The sequence below is a fragment of the Notechis scutatus genome, chromosome 4 (genome assembly GCF_049901735.1).
Source record: "Notechis scutatus isolate UNSWTSFEM ecotype Mainland chromosome 4, rNotScu1.2, whole genome shotgun sequence".
NCBI classification, from domain to species: domain Eukaryota; kingdom Metazoa; phylum Chordata; class Lepidosauria; order Squamata; family Elapidae; genus Notechis; species Notechis scutatus.
The window spans coordinates 70,597,407-70,618,732 of record NC_142012.1 but is presented as its reverse complement, the minus strand read 5'-3'; the positions used below and the strand labels follow the sequence as shown (position 1 = coordinate 70,618,732).

The 21,326-nt window shown below is 39.7% G+C and overlaps 2 protein-coding genes across 3 annotated transcripts in view; one reads left to right on the top strand and one right to left on the bottom strand.

The window, feature by feature from the left end:
* Positions 1–21,326, bottom strand: part of CC2D2A (coiled-coil and C2 domain containing 2A) — a 1,114,036-nt gene that overhangs the window by 501,331 nt on the left and 591,379 nt on the right. The gene's annotated exons all lie outside the window — the stretch shown is intronic.
* RAB28 (RAB28, member RAS oncogene family) overlaps positions 1–21,326 on the top strand; it is a 139,887-nt gene that overhangs the window by 57,115 nt on the left and 61,446 nt on the right. For both annotated transcript variants that reach the window (XM_087963688.1, XM_087963689.1), the window contains exons 3-4: positions 10,438–10,526; positions 15,224–15,353. In XM_087963688.1, coding sequence (XP_087819814.1) covers positions 10,438–10,526; positions 15,224–15,353 — 219 coding nt within the window. The remainder of the gene's footprint in view (positions 1–10,437; positions 10,527–15,223; positions 15,354–21,326) is intronic.

Below are 21,326 nucleotides of genomic sequence, written 5' to 3'. Positions count from 1 at the left end.
GTTCTCCGGCCGGACCCTACCTTCTTGCCCAAGGTCAACTCAGCCTTCCACAGAACACAGGAGCTCACGCTTCCAAACTTCTGCCCCAATCCCTCGCGGGAGAGGGAGAAGCTTTGGCACACCCTGGACGTGAGACGGGCCCTCCGCATTTACATTAAGCGTACCCAGCCCTTTAGGAGGTCCGAATCCCTATTCCTTTCCTTTCAGCCCAAAACATTGGGCCACAAAGTGTCCCCTTCGACCATCGGCCGCTGGATCAGAGCTACTATTGCCAAGGCTTATTTGTCTCAGGCTCTGCCAGTACCCAGTGGAATAACAGCACACTCCACCAGAAGTGCAGCTACCTCGGCGGCTTGGGCCACCCAAGCTCCAATCACTGATATTTGTCGGGCGGCCACCTGGGCCTCCCCGTCTCCCTTCATTAGGCATTATAAGATTGACATATTTGCCTCGGCGGAGGCTTCATTTGGCAGACGAGTCCTCCAGCGAGTCCTCAAGGACCCGCAGAGACTCCCGGACCAGACGGAGTCCCTCCCGTAGGACAGCCAAGCTTTGCTATGTCCCACTCTCTGGATGATCCGAGCGGCTCTAAGGAGAATGGGCGTTGGTCCTTACCTGACACGCCATTTCTCTTCGAGCCACGAGGATCATCCAGCCCCACCCTTAACATTTCACCGTCTGGTGGGGTCTTGTTTCGGCCAAGGAACCCTTAAGTCTAGTAAGATTAGAGTACGACTCTCTCTTCACTCTCGACTTCGCATAAACTGGGGAATGCCTCAAGGGAGCCACGTGATGAAGGGCGGAGCGTTCCTCAGTAATTAAGCTCAGCCTACAATGACGCAGACTGAAGCACCTCCCACTCTCTGGATGATCCTTGTGGCTCGAAGAGAAATGGCGTGTCAGGTAAGGACCAACGCCCATTCTAATGCTAAAATTCTTTTATTAAGTAAGTTCACCCAGTCTTTTAACCATAATAGGATAGCTGCCGAATAATATAATTCCCAATTTGGAAGAGCTAGACCCCCTCTACTTTTCGCATCTTGTAAGGCCTTTACATTGATCCTGGCTTTTTTCTCCTGCCAAATAAATTTAAGTGTAATCTTATTTAATTCTTCAAAAAAATTTTTTGGCAACTTAATTGGAATTGTCTGGAATAAATAAAGAAATTTTGGTAATATGTTCACTTTAATCGAGGCAATCCTGCCCAATAGGGAGAGCTGCAGCTTATTCCAGGATTCTAAATCTTTCTTTGTTTGTTGAAGTAGTTTATCATAATTGTTCTCTTTGAGTGATTTACCTTGTGGTGTTAACCATATTCCTAAATATTTGACCCTTTTTGTTACCTGTATCCCCATCATTGCTTCTAATTCTTCCTTCTGGCTTTCTGTTAAGTTTTTGGTCATTAATTTCATCTTTTTTCTATTAATTTTTAATCCTGCCACTGTGCCAAATCGTTCTAATTCTTTTATTAGATTATATCCTTTTTCCATAGGTTCCTCCAAAAAGAAAACCATATCGTCAGCAAACGCTTGTAGTTTATATTCTTCTGATTTGACTCTCCTCTAATTTCAGAATTTTGTCTAACCCATGTTAAAAGTGATTCTAGGGCAAAAATGAAAAGAAGAGGTGAGAGAGGGCAGTCCTGTCTGACACCTTTTTCTATATTTATTGGACCTGTTTGTTCGCCATTAATTAGTATATTAGCCTGTTGTGTATTGTAAATTGTTGTTATAATGTTTTCAAATTTGGTGCCAAGACTCATATTGTAAATTTTTTGAATTAAAAAGTGCCAATTTAAGTTGTCAAATGCTTTCTCAGCATCTAAAAACATGAGTGCGGATTGTTTCTCCGGGTGGGCTTCATAGTATTCTAGGACATCGATAACGGTTCTTAAATTGTTCTTTATTTGTTGGGACGGAAGAAATCCATTTTGATCTTCGTGGATATGTGGATTTAAAGCTTGTTTTACTCTATTAGCTATGATAGAAGTAAATAATTTATAATCGGCATTTAAAAGTGAAATCGGTCTATAGTTGTTAATGTATCTATGATCTGCATCCTCCTTCGGGATTAGCGAAATCAGCGCCCCCCTCCACGAGTCCAGCATCTTGGCTGCCAGAAGTACCTCATTAAACACTTCCAGCATCAGTGGTCCTACTAGTTCCATTATTGCTTTATATAGTTCTGCCGGGAACCCATCTGGTCCTGGAGATTTGTTATTCCTTTGATTCTCCGTTGCTGACTTCAATTCAGGCCATGTAATATCTTTATTCAATAATTCTTTCCATTCCTCTCCAATTACCTTGTCATTCGTCTCCTCTAAATAAGTTCTTATTTTATCTTCATTAACTTCCTCCTTTTTATATAATCTTTGAAAATAGTTGTAAATGATATCTTTTTTCTTCTCTATCTCATGTTGTAAGACGCCTTTCTCATCCATTAGTTGGTGTATCAATCTCTTTTCTTTCAGTTTTTTAAGTTTATGGGATAGCCATCTTCCTGGTTTATTTGCATACTCAAAATAATTTTGTTTGGACCTTTTCAAGTTAACTTCTATTTTATCTTGTTCAAGTAAGTTCAATTTATGTTTAATTGTTATTAACTGATTTTGTATTCTCTGGTTTTTAGGGGATTTTTGTAGTTGTATTTCTAATTCTTTAATTTGTTGTTGGAATTTATTTTGTTGGGCATGTATTCTTTTATTTCTCATGGCGTTATAAGATATTGTTGTTCCTCTTATAATTGCCTTCATTGTATCCCAAATATTTTGTTTCGTGGTTGCTTCATTATTATTTTCTTTTAGAAAATAATTTAATTCCTCTTTCAGCTTATTAATGTACTCTTCTTCGTTTATTAACTGAGTATTTAGTGTCCATCTTTTCTTTGTTTTTCTCCTATCTCTCCAAATTAATTGTATTGGGTTGTGGTCGGCCCATTCATTTGGAAGGATTTTAATTTCTTTTATTTCATTGGCCAATTCCCCATCCATCCAGGCCATATCTATTCTGGTCCAAATTTTGTGTGGATTTGAATAATATGTAAACTGTTTCTCTTCTGGGTTTAGTTTTCTCCATAAGTCTATTAAGTTTAATTCTTTCATCATGTCCTTACAGGGCATAGAAAATTCTCTTTTCCCTTTCTTGTTCTTATTCACATTACTATGGTCTTTTTGATGATCAGCAATGGAGTTGAAGTCGCCTATCATGCAAATATTCCTTTTTTCGAAACCTATTATTTTCTGATGAAGATCTTTAAAAAATTTCCCTTGTTCTTCATTTGGCGCGTAGATTGCTACCAATAAAAATGTAATATGATTAATCCAAATTTGTATAACCTTCCTTCTGGATCCGACCAGATTAGTTCTGCTTTTACATCATCTTTCACAAATATTGCAATTCCTTTCTTTTTATGTTTGTCTGCTGGTGCTGTAAAGAGTTTTCCAAGTTAATAAGACACTTTCAGTGCCACAGTTCTTCCTCCTCCGTCGCCTCCTTCTTCTCAGATATTGTCAAAAAGTTAGTCCCAAATACCAAATCACTCACAAATTCAAGTCCTCCAGTCTCCTGGTTTCCGATGTTCTTCCTCTCTCCCAAGGGTTTCCCTTTCAAAAGCTATAATCCACACTTTCATTCTAATGATCACGCCTTTCCGCTCGCATTTGTCGCACTTTCGCTTTTCAAGCCGCTTTTCTGGCCGCTTTTCTCTCCGGCTTCCACCAAGTGCTGCTCATAACCAGGAAGAGAAATCTCTCACACTACTGCCATTCTTCACTCTTCAATATTGTACTATGATCTTTCAGCACCTTTTACTGCTCCGATCTTGCAGGCTGTCACTATCTTGCTTAGTCACATCGGTGGCAGACCGGAGTTTGGAGCCGCCATAGACTGGCAGCTAGCTCTTCTGCGCTGGGCTCAGGAGCTCTTCTCTTCGTTGCCAGGGGGTTGCCTACCCCCACTCTGTAACTCGAGAGTCTCCTATGCTGACACAAACCTCTCCGGAGTTCGTGTATCTCCTCGAGATCGCTCCAGACGCTAGAGAAGGTATCTAAAAACTGCAGCAGTCTTCTCCACCTCTGCACGCCCCTGTCCTGCCACCGGAAGTTCTAATTTCACCAGCTTTCAAAATCTTAAAACGCCTCTTTGCAGCTGAGTCCATCCTCCAGCAGCCAGACGCGACCAAGCCTTTTATTGTCCAAACGGATGCAAGTGATGTAGTGGTGGCAGCTGTTTTGTTGCAAAAGGACTCTCAAGGCTGACTGATGCCTTGTGCTTATGTGTCCAAAAAGCTGACAGACACAGAGCGAAGGTGGGCGATCTGGGAGAAAGAAGCATTCGCCATATTGTTGACTTGGCTTTGTTGACTTGGAGGCATTTTCTAGAAGGGGCACCAGAGGCCTTTGAGCTATGGACTGATCATAAGAACCTTGAGGCTCTAAAGACCCCTAGGAAATTATCGCCCAAACAAGTCCGCTGGGCCCAATATTTCAAGCGATTCAACTTTTAACATTAAATATATCCCTGGAGGGAAAAACGTATTGGCGGACGCTCTGTCCAGAAAATCTCAGTTTGACAGCCATCGAGAGGAAATAATAGAAGCCTTAATTTCAGAAGCTCAATTGGCAGGCCAAGTGACCAGTTGAGCCCAAGCCAACTGCAACCCCAAACACCTGGAAGTGTTTAACTCATATAACTCATTAAGTGTCAGTCAAAATACTTGAAGGAAAATTGCAGATATAACCCAGTAAACAAGATTTTACTGTGAGGGGGTTTAAAAGGCTTCAGCAAAAGAAATGAACAAAAGTGGTTTTAATTCTATCTTGATGACAGAGACTTTAATTAAGGTTAACTAGCACACTTAGTATACTTTTAGAGCAGGGGTGTCAAACTCGTGGCCCATGGGTTGAATGCTACGCTCACACCTGGTTTAGCAAAGGAAAAAAGCCGTGATACATCACTTGACAACGCCATGATGATGCTACTTTGATACCCCTGTTTTAGAGGGTTATTGAATCCTACTAGTGACCAAAAACTTTTGGATATTTGCCCTGCATTCTTGATAAATTCAATTTCATGCTTGGTTGAATTAAAAAAATGTGTGAATTATTGCTATTATGTACCAAATAAGTAATCAGCTTCTGATAAAAAAAAATATAGAAAAGCATACCTGAAGAAAATGTGGATGCATATTCTTTCTTTTTTTATAAATGTGGGGAAAAGCCACAATAAAAATAGATTTTGTACCATGCAATTATCAGAACCATTAATACCTCTTTAGAGTAAATCTCCACAGATTTATTTATTTAGCACCCTTCTGCTTCCCATGGGGAACTACTGTTTGCAATGAATGTCTGCATGACTTCCATCAGAAATGTTGTAAGGTAATATATTTACTTAGAGACATGGGTGAAATATTGATGATTTTGTATACCAGCTACAACTATCTTTTTTAAATAGGCATTTAGCAATATTAAAATTAACTCACTTTCTTCTGCAGCTAGAAATGTAGGGATCATTTATCTGGCCACCCTCTTCTTGTTTCCTTGCAGCAATTTTATAGAAAGATTAACAAGCCAAGCTGCTTATTGTGAACTATCTTTTTTTGTAAGTTATTTCCGCTAAAGATGGAGCTGCAATTAGAAACCAATCTGAGCTTAATTAAAATAATTAATATCAAAATGAGAAGTTAATCATACAAATAGTATCGGACAGTTCAAATGTCTTATTTTTTCAAAAACTTGCAAAGGTGAATGAAATGAAATCACTGCTTTTTCAAAATCTAATAAATTAATAGGTTTTGTTATGAATTTCTGTTAGATACAATTCAGTCTCAAAAGTCGTTTTCTTCGTGTGACAAAAATCTCCTTTTTTTAACTTTCCTTTGAGGGTGATTTAGTCAACAGCAAGATCATATTGTTATTGAATATGTACCTGATTGGGACTTTTGAGGGGAGTGAGAGGATTATACATCAGTATAATGAGAAAAATACTATTTTGTTTAAATTCCACATATTTGTATTAGGTTGTTCAGTGTGAAAGATATAAACAGTAGTGATGTGCAAAACATTTCAAATATAGTGTCTTTGGAAACTAGTAATGGGCACATTTTATGCCTGGAACAGTTCTAAAATGGCAGAAAGATATTTGAATGCTTCTGGTACCGCTGTGCCAAATTTGAAATAGAATGAGTTAAATTTAAGTGAGGGGGGAGGGAGGGAGGGGAGAGAGAGAGAATCTGAAGATTCTATGGTAACACGCACGCACACACACACACACACACACAAATTGAATTGCATTACTAACAAAGGGGAAAAATTTATCCACAAGGAATATTTGCTGGATGTCTGTTAACAAACAGTGAAAATAATTTGTGATACAGTAACTCACAAAATTATATTGTATTTTGTTTATAGGCTTGTTTCCAAAATCTTTATGTCTGCCTATTTGGTGTTTTATTTTTTTGTTTCTAAAGCACTGCAGAAAAAATGTGATATGGCTGAGGATGAGTGTAAATTGCCATCCAGCCAGGAATCCCCTTTGAGCTAATGAGTCAGGCTGAATCCCTTCCTGGAACCCCCCAGTGCATTTATCACTGTGCCATTGACAGAGGATGAATGTGCTCCACGCGGTGTTGTTTTTTTGTTTGTATGGCGTAACATGCCTTTAATCATACCATCTTAAGAAGTGGGATTTCTTTAAGATGAATAGTTACCAGTTTTAGATCACATATTTTATGCCTTCAACAATTTTAAAAAACCTAAACATAGCTGCTAATCCATTTTTTTGCCCAATTTAAATAGCCTTAACCATTTGGGAATAACAGAATAATTGTCTTCTGTGGACATTGTGCTGGCCCTGCCCTTCAGACTGTCACAGAGGCAGTGCGTAGGAAGCGGAGATGCTGAGAAGGATTTGGTGACAGTCTGAAGGGCTTTGTGATGGTACCTTTGCTGTAGAATGCAAAAATCCCTCCCCCCCCAATCTTTTCATCCTTTGGGAACTTAATTGTGATGACCCAGAGTGTAATACAAACGTAACAAAATCCAAAACGTAAATAAATGTCCTTTAATGCCCCCAACTTGGCCCCACTGTTCAATAATTCTCAGTTGGAGATAAAACTTTCTCAAAAATAGTCTTCAAAAGAAAGCAATACAGTCCGAACTTAATGAGCAGGTAGAGGTGAAATAATAACCAAACAAACTACAATGATGAAATTTCCACAACGGACTAGGATAAGTAATTACCAAATTCAAGGAGATAACAAGGCACAGTCTGTTGGAAGAACGCCAACCAAGATAACTTCAGCCCAAAATAAAACTAGCTTTGCTTCTGGCAATGAAGTGTTTTAACCATCTCTCTTATATACTAGTCTCCCCAGCTGCAACCAATGAGGAGGATCATGGCCACTTCCTCTCTCATAACTCAAGCTGTTTCCTTCTCCGTTTCTTCCTGCGTGTCCTAGGATGTAGAGGGGATGGGCCTGGTTCTTCGTCTGACTGCCCAGCCGGCCTCGGCCCTTCCCCAGCCTCCTCCACAACCTCCGGAGCCACACCTCCACTCCCTGTCCGCTGTTCCTCCTCTCCCTCAGAGTCCGACTCTACCTAAAGGGCATGACATTAATAAAGATACTGCCACTTGCCTTGGCCTCTTAAGTAACTCATCTTTTTAAACTAATAAACTGTGATGCAACCTGTGTTTGATAATTTGGGTTACTAAGACTGCAGTACTGTACTTTTCTTTGGAAGTAAGTAACATTGATTTCATGGGGCCTTACTTCTGAGAAGATATTTGTCAGGATAGCACTATTAAGAGTTTTTAATCTTGAGCAAAATTTTATATTTCATTTTATAACATTTAAAATGTTTTTTAAACCATTTTGTATTTCAATATTTTATTTTAGTTGCATATCTTAGATAAGATTAGCTGGGCAGCCAAATAAATCTGCATTTCAAATTACCATTCTGTGTAAAAACAATTTTTCAGTGTATTATGGACAACTGCTGCTTAAAAAATAAGATAAGCTTGAAATTCTTTTTACATTTTTTTTATTGATTTTTAAAAACAAACATAAACAAACAAAACATAAAACATAAAAACATAAAACATCTTTTTTGAAAGCAGCTTGATCCCAGGTTACATCTCTTCGTACAGACACAAATTCAAATTCATGCTCATTTTATATACCATTCCATATCTTATTACCATTCAATGTTTTCTATATAGCTTCTCCCCTCTTTTAACTTTCTTAATTTTATTTTATTTATTTCATCTCAATTCAGATCATTATATTTATATTCTTTGTCTGTCCTGTTTCCAGCTGTCTATTATCTTTTCTCATTAAACAAAATTTCTCCTGTAATCACTGATTGGAGTATGACACCTTTATATCTTTCCCCTAAATTTATAACACTTAGTATAATACATAACTTCCATTCAGATTCTGCTTAGTTCATTCTAAAGTTACACACTATATTTTAAAAAGAGAAAAAATTATAAATATATAATATAATTAAAACAACAATCCATACCAATTCAAATTAATATTAATATTCATTTAAATCTTAAACATTTTACACATTACTTTTCAAATAAGTATCATACTTCTATGGGAACACTTATAAACTTTCCATAGTTACTTCCCCCCCACTTCACTTATATTTTAAAACATTGTGTCATTAAAATGTTCCCATTCCTTCCTAATTCAATTCTCTCATTTATTTCATTTCATTTATTTTGTTCACAAAAGTTTCACTGAATTACACTGAGTATTTTATCCCACTTTTTAATCATATGCTGTTTCCAATTTTCTAACATTATTTCTAATACAAATATAACAATACAATCTTATGTACCTTTACAGAATCCCCTTTTCAGTTAAATTTTTACCCATTATCTCTAAATAAGTCCTGTTTCTTTACATCTTGCCCCACACCTTTATAGCTTCTCTTCCCTTCCTTCCTCCCTTGCTTCTTCTCTCTGCCCTTTTTACCCCCTTGTCTCTCCACCTCCATTTCCCTCTTCTGTGTTCCCCTTTTCTGTTGCTTTCTAACATTATATCCACTTTTCACCTTATTTTTCCCTTTTTTGGTTGTTTTTTTAGGTCTTAAAGTCTCCATTCTCTTTCCCCCCTTTCCCCTTTCTTCCCCAGGTAAAGTTACTTGTTCATTAAAGATGGCTTCTTCTTTGTCCCAATCTTCTTGTTGCGCAGTCTTTTCTTGTAGTTTCTCGTAGGTACAGATCGCCATTTCTAAGAATTGAAAAACAGAGCCAAGAGAGCCCTTCCCTTCTTGTTCCTCTTCTTTGTATTTTTTAAATTCCATTTTCAGTTCATCCACAAGTGATGCCATTGTAAAAAAAAATTTCAAACAACCACCCAAGTGTTTTTAGTCATTCAAATATAATTTCCAAAAGTCCCAAAGTCACCAAGCAATCCAAATACACACAAGCTGTTTCTTTTAACACTTTCTTCTTTTTTCACTTTCTCTTCCTGGGGTTACTATTTAGTTACAAAGTTCCAGTTAAAATGTATCTTTTAGAAGTCTTGTTAGGATTTAATCAGATTCTTTTAAATTCCAGGCAGTCTCCTCCTTCCAAATCCTGCTCTTATTCTTTTCCTCTCCCTTCCCACTTACAGCAAAAAAATAGTTTTTTTTAGTATTCAGAAATCCTTATTGTCCCCTTGACATTTAATTATCCAGTTTAATTACCTATTGATGCCAAAGTGGGTTTTTCCGATTTCTCGTTCATCTCTGTTCGCTGTCAATGTAAGGAAGGAGAGTGGAAAAAAAAAACTTTCCCTTTTCACTTTCATTCACTGCTACCGAATCTTCTTTGGGAGTGATGTATTTTTTTAAAAAAATTTAAATTCCAGGATACCTTAGTTGTTGCTTCTTATCCCGGTCAGCCAAAACTTTCACTTCTTAGCTTCCTCCTGCACTTTCTTTTCCAGATGAGTGCTTCTTTGAGGCGTCCATTTCTGACCGCCGCTCTAACCGCCTTCGGGAAAGGAAGTTTAGTCAGCTGGGGAGGAAAGATGCAGCTTTCCTCGACCCTGCTGGGATCTCCCCCCTCTTCGCCACCTCTACGGGGTGGCTTAGCCCCGAAGCCAACTGGCTCGGGACGCTCCAGCGGCGAGCCTAGGCAGAAACCGCGCACGCTCGCGGATTCCTGCCTGATGCCGAAGCCCTGTAAACTGGAAGTCCAAGCTTGAAATTCTTAATAAATTTCAGCATTCTTTGAAATTTGATAGATTACAGCTAACCATGTGTTGTGTGCAATAAAAAAGCTTGTTGCTAATACAAGACAAATAAATTAGTGATAAACACATTTTATATAGGTATATTGTATAGTGTTTCAATAATGAATTGTAAAGATTATATCTGATTCTGTAACTCGGCTATGCCTTATACATTAACTTTTTGTTTCCCCTTCCCCTTTTCAGGAAATATAAATGTTACTCTTCATGTATGGGATATCGGAGGCCAAACAATAGGAAGCAAGATGCTGGACAAATATATCTATGGTGCACAGGTATGGTTAAAGCATTATAAACTACTATAGTTTCTTACTCTTGGTCTAACTATAATGTTTATTTAAATAATAATAATTTACAACAGAATATGAAAATGTGAATATATAAATGAAATTTATTTTAACATTCATTTTTCAGATCAAGGGTTATTTTGGGCAGAGTGCTAGGATAGTATTTTTTTTTAATAAATGAGATGTGTCCTTAATAGCTGTCCAAAACAGATGTTGCTTGCTCTATACTGTGTATATTCAGTTGAAAATAGTAGTTTCTCCAGCATGACGATTGGAGAATCCATGGATGGGTTGACACATGCCTTTCTGCCTGGAGACTGCCTGGAGGTTGCATGTGTGGGTTCACTTGTACATTCGTTAAGGGTCCAGTTAATATAAGGTAGATTGAAGTCACCAAGAAAAATAAAAGCATGTAATGACCCGTAGTCTCTCAAAATAACCCAAAACCCAAAACATACATTAAAGTCCGGTAAGGCCCTCAACTTAACTTCACTGTTTTATTAGGAACAGTTTAAAGTCACAAAAGTAAATAATGAGGCAAAAAGAAAACCAAAACAAACCGTATTGACGAGAGTTCCGAAGCAAGCCAAGATAACTAATCATAAACTCTAGGAAAATAACTGAGGAGAGTCTGTGGGAAGAACGCCAGCAAAGATAAACCTCTTTCAAAGTAAACACTAAACTTTGACTCCAGCAATTCTGACTGCGCAGTTACAAACTTATATACATAGTTCCCAGCTGCAAGCCATGAGGAGGATCATGGTAATTTCCTCTTGAGTAGACCTTGCTTTTCCCTGATCCTCTCCTCCATGCATGATCTAGGATGGATAGAGGATGGGCCTGGATCCTCCTCTGATTGCTCAGCCGGCCTCTGCCCTTCCCCAGGCTCCACCACCTCTGGAGCCACACTCGCACTCCCTGTTGGCTGTTCCTCCTCTTCCTCAGAGTCAGTCTCCACCAGGGGCATGGACAAAGTATGTGGGCAGGATGCTGCCCATGTTAGTAGTGTATTTAGCTTGTTTACATCTTCAATGTCATAATCAGGGGCTCTGTAACATAATAAGAACCAAAATGTGATATTTAAGTTCACAGATGATGGTCTCAGGAAGAGCAAGCTCCTGGGTATCTTGGATGTTTTTTAGATGTAGGGACTTTTTTTCACAATCTGATCGGTAAACATGATAATATCTTACTGTGGTAATGGAGTCAGGGAGAGGTGCGTTGAGCCATGTTTCACAGACAAATATAATGTCGAATTTAGCCGTATTTAGTAAGAGGAGAAATTCAGCTACCGTATTTGCCGGCGTATAAGACGACTTTTTTGCCCTGAAAAACATGCCTCCAATTGGGGGGGTCGTCTTATATGCCGGGTCGTCTTATACGCCGGCAAATAGTAATTGGGAAGCACTGCGGCTGCCCGCGGCTGAGGCACTTTAGCACCGTGGAAACGAATCCCGTGAAGCCGAAAGGAGCAGCTAGCCTTCTCCCAGCTCCCAAGGAAACGCAGGCTCGCACCGCCCGAGCTCCGCTGAGGTATCCGGCTGGGGCTGTCAGGAGTTGTTACCGCTGGCGCGGCTCCGCGGCTCCAGTCCCGCGTTGCCTCGGGAAGGGAAAGGCAAAACCAGGAGCCGCTGCTGCCATTGCAAAGCGCCGCGCGGCTCTTCCTTTTTGCCTTTCCCTTCCCGAGGCAACGCGGACTGGAGCCGCGCGGAGCCGCGCCAGCGGTAACAACTCCTGACAGCCCCAGCCGGATACCTCAGCGGAGCCCGGGCGGCGAGCCTCGTTTCCTTGGGAGCTGGGAGAAGGCTGGCTGTTCCTTTCGGCTTCACGGGATTCGTTTCCACGGTGCACAAAAGTGCCTCAAAAAAAAAAAAGTGCAAAAGTGGAAGGCGTGCGGAAGAGGGGCGAGTATATAACAAACTATATTTTGAGTGGAAATGTTGGGGGTCGTCTTATACGCCGGGTCGTCTTATACGCCGGCATATACGGTATTTTATTTACAAGGCTTCTTGCATTGAGTATCTTGCATTTAAGGCTAGTTGTGGTTGGAATAGAGGTAGTTAGGGGTGTGCATGCCTAGTTTTCAGTGATGTTGGATTGGATGGGGTGGGGTTGGATGCGGAGTTGTGGGTTGTGTGATTTTCTTTTGATGCAATCAGCTCTGTAGTCAGTGTATAGGTTCTTTTCTCCATTGTCTAGACGGTTTTTGAGTTCTGCGCGGAGTTCACGGGAGCGGATTCTTTGCAGTATGGATAAGTCTGGTCTTGAGCGAAGTTTTTTGTGGTTGGGATTGGTTTTTGCAATGGCGTTTATTGTATGAATGAATATGCGTTTGCTGGACTCATTTTTGCATACAACTCTACAAAATCTTGGGGCCACAGAGCCATCATTGTATTTGTACCCATGGCCATCTCTGGTTATTTCAATGATATCTTCAGGAGAGATGTTTGTTGTATTAGAATTGTTTATGATATCACGAACTTTGGTGATGTCATCTGATTCGTTGGTGTCTTCGAGACCAAATATGATGGCATTTGGATGTTTCTGTTCACGTTCCATGGTTTCTCTGATGAGTAAGGAGATATTATTTGTGGAATTATTTGAAGGGATAGTAATTGTTTGTGGCTGTGGTTTGGTGGTTATTTTTGGTTGTAGTTGTGATTGTAGTTGAGGTAGTAGTTGTGGTTGTTGATTTTGAGCTGATAGGTACTCACTTATCTGTGCTGTATTTTTTTTTCCAAGAGAAATTAGGCTTGCTTGTATAGTTGTTTCAAAATGTGTTGCTAAGCGTTCTTCTATTGAGTGAATGAGTGATTCTATGCTTTCAACTCTGTCAGGTAGGGTACTCAGTTTGCTTAGCTTAGGAGAACATGATGGACATAGAAAAAAGATATCTGAATTTTTAATCATGTACCAGTCTGATTGGTATTACGCAGCATAATGATCAATGTGATCCCAAATCCTGTTGAGGGAGTAGGACAGTTTGCCTGGGGTGCTGTCAAAGGTGACCGGGAATTGTAGTGAGGTAGCGGCTGGAGGGGGTACAGTTGTGGCTGGAGGAATTGGCATCAGAGCTGGAGCTGGTGTCCACTGGTACTGGATCCACCCATGTCAGGAATAAAAAGCCCACCCGGGAGGAACTTGGTCTGCAGGCGGCATCTCTGGTGCGGCTTGTGGGATTGGCCTGGGTGCATCTCCCTGCCTGCCTCTGTTCCCAGGGCTTGATCAGTCAGGTGACGCTTGGAGTCATCCTGCCGTGGTGGGTGACTGGGCTGCAGCTGCAGTGGAAAGACTTTGTTGCTGGGACCTGGGCCTTGGACCGGCCGCTACCAAACGAAATGAAGCAGATGCTCTGCTCTGGCCTGCCATTGCTCCAGGTCCCGGATAGTGGAAGACAGGCTGTGGCAACACCCATCCTGGCTGGACCATGTGTGGGCAGATCTGGACCATGGGACGCACATTTAGCAGTTCAGATTTTTCGGGTAACCTGGCTAGCGACTGATTCTGAGACGCTGGTTGAAATCTCCACTTTTGAAACTTGCCAGCCTCTAGGGATCACGGTGGTCTCCACTCATAGGCAGCTCCAGCTCCCAGTTGTCACTGTGCTCCCAGAGGTGGAGGAACACCAATTGCTGGTTCTGTTGGCGGGTTCTGCCAAAGGGTCAGTACCTTGGGTCTCGCGCTGCTCCAGATTTCAGCCTGCGCAGCCTTGGCTGCCGCCACTTCTGCCTCTGAAGGGTAACAGCAGGTTTTTCAGACTTCCCCCTGCATGGGTTTGGTGGCCCCTTTACCAGCCTTGGATTCTTGCTCCATCTTCCCTGAGTTTATGCTTCCAGTACTTTTGGAGAGCGTCTTGGGGCTCAGGACCCCAGGTACTGCATTTGCGAAAGCTGCTGTGATTTTCTTTTTAGGGGATTTGGGTTAATGTCAGCATTCCAGCCAAACTTTCCATCCCAATTCAGCACTACAAAGTCCATCCAAGTAAGAATTTATTAGAGAAGTTATATTGGCACATTTGGGGAAAACCTGAATCTGAATTCCCACATTCCCCTGCTATATTAAACTCACATACTGATGACCCTCAAGTCACACTCTCCAATCACCTCCATTCTGAACTCCCCTCCTAACTCCAGCGACTTGACCTTGACCTCTGGTGAAAGCATGTTGTTGTGGCTATCCTCCCTTCTCACTTCACTCTCATTCCCACAGTTATCCATCCTCCCTTGTGGCAACCCCAAATCTGATTCAAGGTGGATCCCGGACTGACAGTCGCCTTGTTGGCAAGATGGGCAGCAAAAAATTTCAGTAAATAAAAATAAAAATTGCTTGATTATGGTGGTGTAGTAATATAATAGATAGATACAATTCTCAGTATGATACAGTTGAAGCATATAAGCAAAAATAAAAAATATATTTTACTGCAGCTCTGTTTTATCAACATTAAGAATGCAAAAACCTTTTTTAAACTATAATTTTTGAATCACTAGATTTTATATAGAATATACTGATTTTGACCTGTTTGTATCTTTATGGTATACGTGAACTTGAAAGTCATCTTTCCCCTTGTGCAGAATGTATGTATTAAGAGTCTTTATGCATCAGCCCTTATCTTAAGTTTATGCAATTTAGTTGTCTGATTTTTTTATCATTAATATTGCTTTTCACATAAGCCTTTTTTTTTTTAGGCTGTCCTTTTGGTTTATGATGTTACGAATCAACAGAGCTTTGAAAACTTAGAAAATTGGCATAATGTTGTAAAGAAGGTCAATGAAGAGTCAGAAACACAACCCCGTGTGGCCCTTGTAGGCAATAAAAGTAAGTAGTTAAATTATTATTTAACTGGAATCTTGACTTACCTAAAATGCAGATCAGCAGTATGCTGATGACAGCAACCACACTGCTTAATTTGATGGAGGATATCACTTCATGGAAATAACTTGCTTCAGGGATTAATAGTATGACATTACCCATAAAATTTGGGAAGTTTTACCAATGTACTTATTTTAGTTTTAATACAAAAAAGGCTTTTTATTGTTTAGAATCCCTATATTTAAACCATGACTGGTCAACAAATTGTGTCTTTTTCCTACCCTTGTTATAAATAATAACACTTTTCCTGTAAAAAGCTTAATTATATGGTTAGCATGTTACTGGTAGTCCTTGACTTATGACTACAACTGAGTCATTTCTGTTGTTAAGTGATATATTTGTTAAGTGAGTTTTGTCCCATTTTACAACTTTTCTTGCCATAGTTGTTAAGTGAATCACTGCAATTGTTAAGTTTGTAACCTGGTTATTAAGTGAATTTGCCTTTCCCATTGACTTTGCTTGTCAGAAGATAACAAAAAGTGGTCACACGATTTTGAGACACAGCAGTAGTCATAAGTATAAACCAATTGCCAAGCATTTGAATTTTGATCACATGATCATGGGGATGTTACAAAGTTTGAAACTGAAAAATGATCATGTTACTTTTTTCAGTGCTGTTGTAACATTGAACAGCCACTAAATGAACTGTTGTAAGTCGAGGACTACCTGTACCTGAAGTGGTTTTAACATTGAAGAGCTTAAAAAATTAAAGATTGCGAGTAATAGGATAGATATGTGTCCTCCTCTTCCTCCCCCCCAGTACTATTATGATGTTTTCCTTGCATACATTTTAAAATCTTTTTCTTGGCTATTCAGTTTGTCAAAAATAAAACTGCTGAATGGTAAAACAATCAATAAAATATTGATTTTATTAGAACAGGGTCTCCAAACTTGGCAACTTTTAAGACCTGTGGACTTCAGCTCCCAGAATTCCTCAGCCAGCCATGCTTCATGAATTGAAGTCCACAAGTCTTAAAGTTGCCAAGTTTGGAGACCCCTGTAATTAGAACAATAAAAAGGTTTCTTTTACAATAAGTGAGATAGTTATGCTAATTACAAAAATATTTGTTGCTTTATAGCATTATTTCATTATCTTAAAAATATATCACTTTAATAAAAGCAGATTTAAGGATATTGTATAATAGGGAAAGCATCTTTCTGTACAAGCTGTTCAAACTTGAGTTCCAACTTTTGGCTCTTTAAAACTACAGGGATTTTCAAGATGAACAGGTATTTCTGATACATCGTTGCTGAGAGTCAGGGAACCTCAGGTATTTTTTAAATAAGTATTCTCCAAGCAAAGAATGCTATTTTTCTCCAACTTTTCAGTTCAATGGTGCCAAAAAGATGGGAGGGATTCCCTTACAGACAGATGAGTTGTAAACCAGAGTGGTCTCTAGGATGCTTTTAAGAAGCAATGACTTTGGCAGTGAGAACAGAAACAGTGAATTCAATTATGGCTATTGCCTCCTTGCACTAGACTAGTCATTCGTGGATATTCCAGTAGATACTAGATATTTGAAGGCTTGAATGAACTGGCAAGGGAAACGGTGTCCATGACATTGAGCATGATGATTTGCTGGAGACTATGACAAACACAAACAAATGTTGGTTCAAAATCCTTGCTACTTTTTGGGAATAGGGGTGAACCATTAGCATCAGTTCCACTGGCGAGCAAGGCATTAGAAGGCCAGGCCTGCAGAAGGATGACACCAGATCAAGGAAAATAGCTCATTGAGTTTTCACAATAGAAACCGAGAAATTATATCTCTTGATCAGGAAACAGACAGAATGGCCCTACTGCAGCGGTCAAGAAAACTCACTTTCTCCTGGCTCAGGGCAAATGAACTTCAGCATAAAGCCACAGAACTCCAGGTGAACAGCAGCTTGCAATATTTGGGGTGCATTTGGGAACCTAGTGCCACTAACTCAGGGATGTCAAATTGGTGGCCCACAGGCTGGATGTGTCACATGCAGGCCATGCCCACCTCGGCTCCGCAAAGGCAAAAAATGTTGTGATAAGTCATGATACGTCACGTGATGCAATTGAGTTTGACACTCATGCACTAACTGATAGATGGTAGGAAACATTTCAACTAGGATGTGACCTGCATTCATAAAAGAATACTCAGGAGCAAATTGTTTACATGATCAATTTTTAAGCTTGGGGGAAAAACTCTCCATAATGTTCAAGCCATCAGGCCCTTGTTAGCTATTGATGCCATATGTCAAGATGGCGCTGCCAACGGCAGCCTCGGTGAAATGCTCTCTGACAGTTTTTATTATTGTTGTTGCTGTTGTTGTTATTATTATAATTATACACAAAAATGACAGTATACACAGCAAACGAGATAACTATGCTGGGTTTCGTATCACAAATCATTAGAAGAACACTTCCCAAGTGTTTAGGACTGTGTGATGTATCGGCGGATTATGCGAGCAGATCCCAGTAAGGTGGCCTTCTGCAGCTGACCAATGGTGATCTTGTCAACGCCAATTGTTTTTAAGTGCTTGCTTAGGTCTTTAGGCACAGCACCCAGTGTGCCGAGTACCACTGGAACCACCTGCACTGGTTTATGCCAGAGTCTCTGCAGTTCGATTCTCAAGTTGAAAAAGTCAAGTTGTTTCTTGTCGATTCTGCTATCACCAGATATGGCAATGTCGACGATCCACGCTTTTTTCTTCTCCACAATCATGATATCCAGGGTATTGTGTTCCAAAACTTTGTCAGTCTGTATTCGGAAGTCACATAGTAGTTTTGCATGCTCGTTTTCAACCACTTTTTCAGGCTTTTGATCCCACCAGTTCTTTGCTACAGGCAGATGGTAGTTGTGACACAAGTTCCAGTGGACCATCTGAGTGACTGTGTTGTGATGTTGTTTGTAGTCAGTCTGAGCAATTGTCTTGCAACAGCTCAGTATGTGATTGATGGTTTTGTCCACTTCTTTGCAGAGTCTACATTTGGGGTCATCAGCAGATTTTTCTATTCTGGCTTTGATTACATTCGTTCTGATGGCTTGTTCTTGGGCTGCAAGAATCAGGCCTTCTGTTTCTTTCTTCAGTGTTCTGTTGGTCAGCCATAACTAGATCTTTTCCTTATCTACTTTTCCTTGGATCTTTTCAAGGAACTGTCCATGCAGTGCTTTGTTACACCAGCTGTCAGCCCGAGTTTGCATCGCTGTTTTCCTATATTGATTCTTGGTTTGTTGCCCTTTGAGCAGCTTCCTCTTGTTGACCTCTTGTTGACACTGTCTTTCACATAATCTGCCAGAGCATGCTTCTCTTCTTCGACTGTCTGCTTCACTTGCAAAAGTCCTCTGCTGCCTGCTTTTCTGGGCAAATATAGCCTGTCAACGTCACTACGCGGGTGCAGCGCATAATGTATGGTCATCAGTTTTCTTGTTTTTCTATCCAGGTTGTCCAGCTCTGCCTGTGTTCAGTTTACAATCCCAGCAGTATATCTGATGACGGGTATGGCCCAGGTATTTATAGCTTTGATGGTGTTACTGCCACTCACTTTGCTTTTTAGAAGTTTTCTGACCCTTTGTGTGTATTCTTTGCTGACCACATTTTTCACTTGCCCGTGCTTGATATTGTCCAGCTGCAGTATGCCCAGGTATTTGTAGGCTTCGGGTTGGTGGCACTTGATGGTTTGTCCATTGGGCATTTCGATTCCATCACTTTCTACAATCTTCCCTTTCTTCTATCTCACTGTGGCGCATTTGTCCAGGCCGAACTCCATGTTGATGTCAGTGCTGAAAATTTGAACTGTACTGGTCAGTGACTGGATTTCAATTTCTGATTTTCCGTATAACTTCAGATCATCCATGTACAGCAGGTGAGAGATGTTCTGTGAATTTTTAGCAGTTTGATAACCCACGTTAGTTTTCTGTAAAATTGTTGACAGAGGGTTCATGGCAATGATGAACAGCAGAGGTGACAAAGAATCACCCTGGAAAATCCCTCTTTTGATGTTGACCAGTCTGTAGCTTTCACTTCCAATAAACAGTTCTGTTTTCCAGTGCTTCATCACATTTGCAGTGAAGGTACCAATGCACTTGCATATTCCTTTTTTTAATAAAGTTTTTTATTTTATTTTTAAGACAAACACTAACAAGCACAAACATAAAACAATCACTTGCATATTCCGATGACATCCAGGCACTTGATGATCCAGCTGTGCGGTAGTGAATCAAATGCTTTCTTGTAGTCAATCCAAGTTGTATGCAGATTTGTTTTTCGGCTTTTGTAGTTCTCTAGAATAATTTTGTCGATCAGGAGCTGATCTTTTGTGCCTCTGCTTCCTCGTTTGTTTCCTTTCTGCTCTACTGGCAAGATGTTATTTGCTTCTAGATAGTCTGGATCCTGTCATCTATGATGCCGGTCAGCAGCTTGAACATGGTTGGCGGACACATTATTGGCCTGTAATTTGCAGGTGTTGCCCCTTTTATTATTATTTTATTATTTTTATATATTATAAATATATAATATATATAAATATATATTTTATTATTATTTTATTTATTATTTTATTTATTTATTATTATTATTAGTGATTTTTTTCTTTTCCCCAAGTTTAATATCGACCTAGAAATTAGAAATATAAGAGAAGAGGTAAAATAATCTAGAAAATGAAATATAACAGAATTATAATAACGGAATTATTCTAACATAATTCAAGATGGCGCTGCGAACTGCAGCCTTGGTGAAATGATCTTTGATAGTTCTGTTGTTTTTTATGATTCCCTGTGGTTCATTTTGGATTTCATACTCGAGATCAACTGTTAAGCATCAAGCAATAATGTTTTAAAGGGCAGCTTTCTGTGACTCCCTCTCCCCCCATCTTTACAAATGCAGAAGAGATTTTCATCCAGAAAGAAGCAGCTTTCTCTGAACAATGGAAAAACAAAAACAAAAGGAGATGTTGGAGGCGGAAAAGGGGTAAGAGATGGGGATTTTAAATCGACTAAGAAAAAGTGGAATAAAAATTCCTCTTCCTTCACTCTTCCTGGCTAATTTATGTTCGCTCGCTAATAAGATGGATGAAATATTTCTTTTAAACTGATGCAACTCTGATTTTTACAACTCAGCAGCTCTCTGCTTCACTGAAACCCGGCTAAATGAGTCAATTGATGATAGCAGCCTGCATATCCCAGGGTTTCGGATACAGAGGGTAGGCAGAATTGCAGAAACATCTGGTTAAAAGAAGGGGGTGTGTCTCTGCTTTTATATCAATCAATAACTGATGGTGCAAAAATGTAACTACACTAAAGAAATTATGTGATGTGGACTTAGAGACATTAATTATCAATTGCAAATTATTTTATTCTCCATGAGAGTTCTCCTCATTTCTACTATGTTCAGTGTATGTTGTTCCACAAACTTGCATAGACAATGCGTTACAAACTCTAGCTGACCAGATTATGTGGGCTGAAGTAAAATACCCAGATTCACTCCTTATTGTGTTAGGAGACTTCAACAGTGGTAACCTAAGCCAACAGCTACCAAAATACTTTCAGCATGTCAACTGTCTCACTAGGGGCAAGAATACATTAGGCTACTGCTACAGAAAATTAAAAGATGGTGTGATAATAATAAAAAAGTGATAGGAGACCAGAACAATATAGCACTTGTTTATTTAGCATTTGCAAAGGCCAGGACCCCTTCTTCCTCAAATGAGAGAGAGAGAGGAGACCTCTTCCATAGGCACATTGGAGATTTGTATACACTTCTGCATACAAGATTCTGTTAACAACACCTTATCCTGTTTCCCACCTACTGGGTACTTTTCCAGTAACCACCACCCACTCATCTCATTTCCAGAAAACTAAATCACTTATGGTGTATCCTATATCCTGTTTGGCAGATTGTCTATTCTAGGATACTGGTATTAACATCAGCATTTCTTAATTTTAGTAT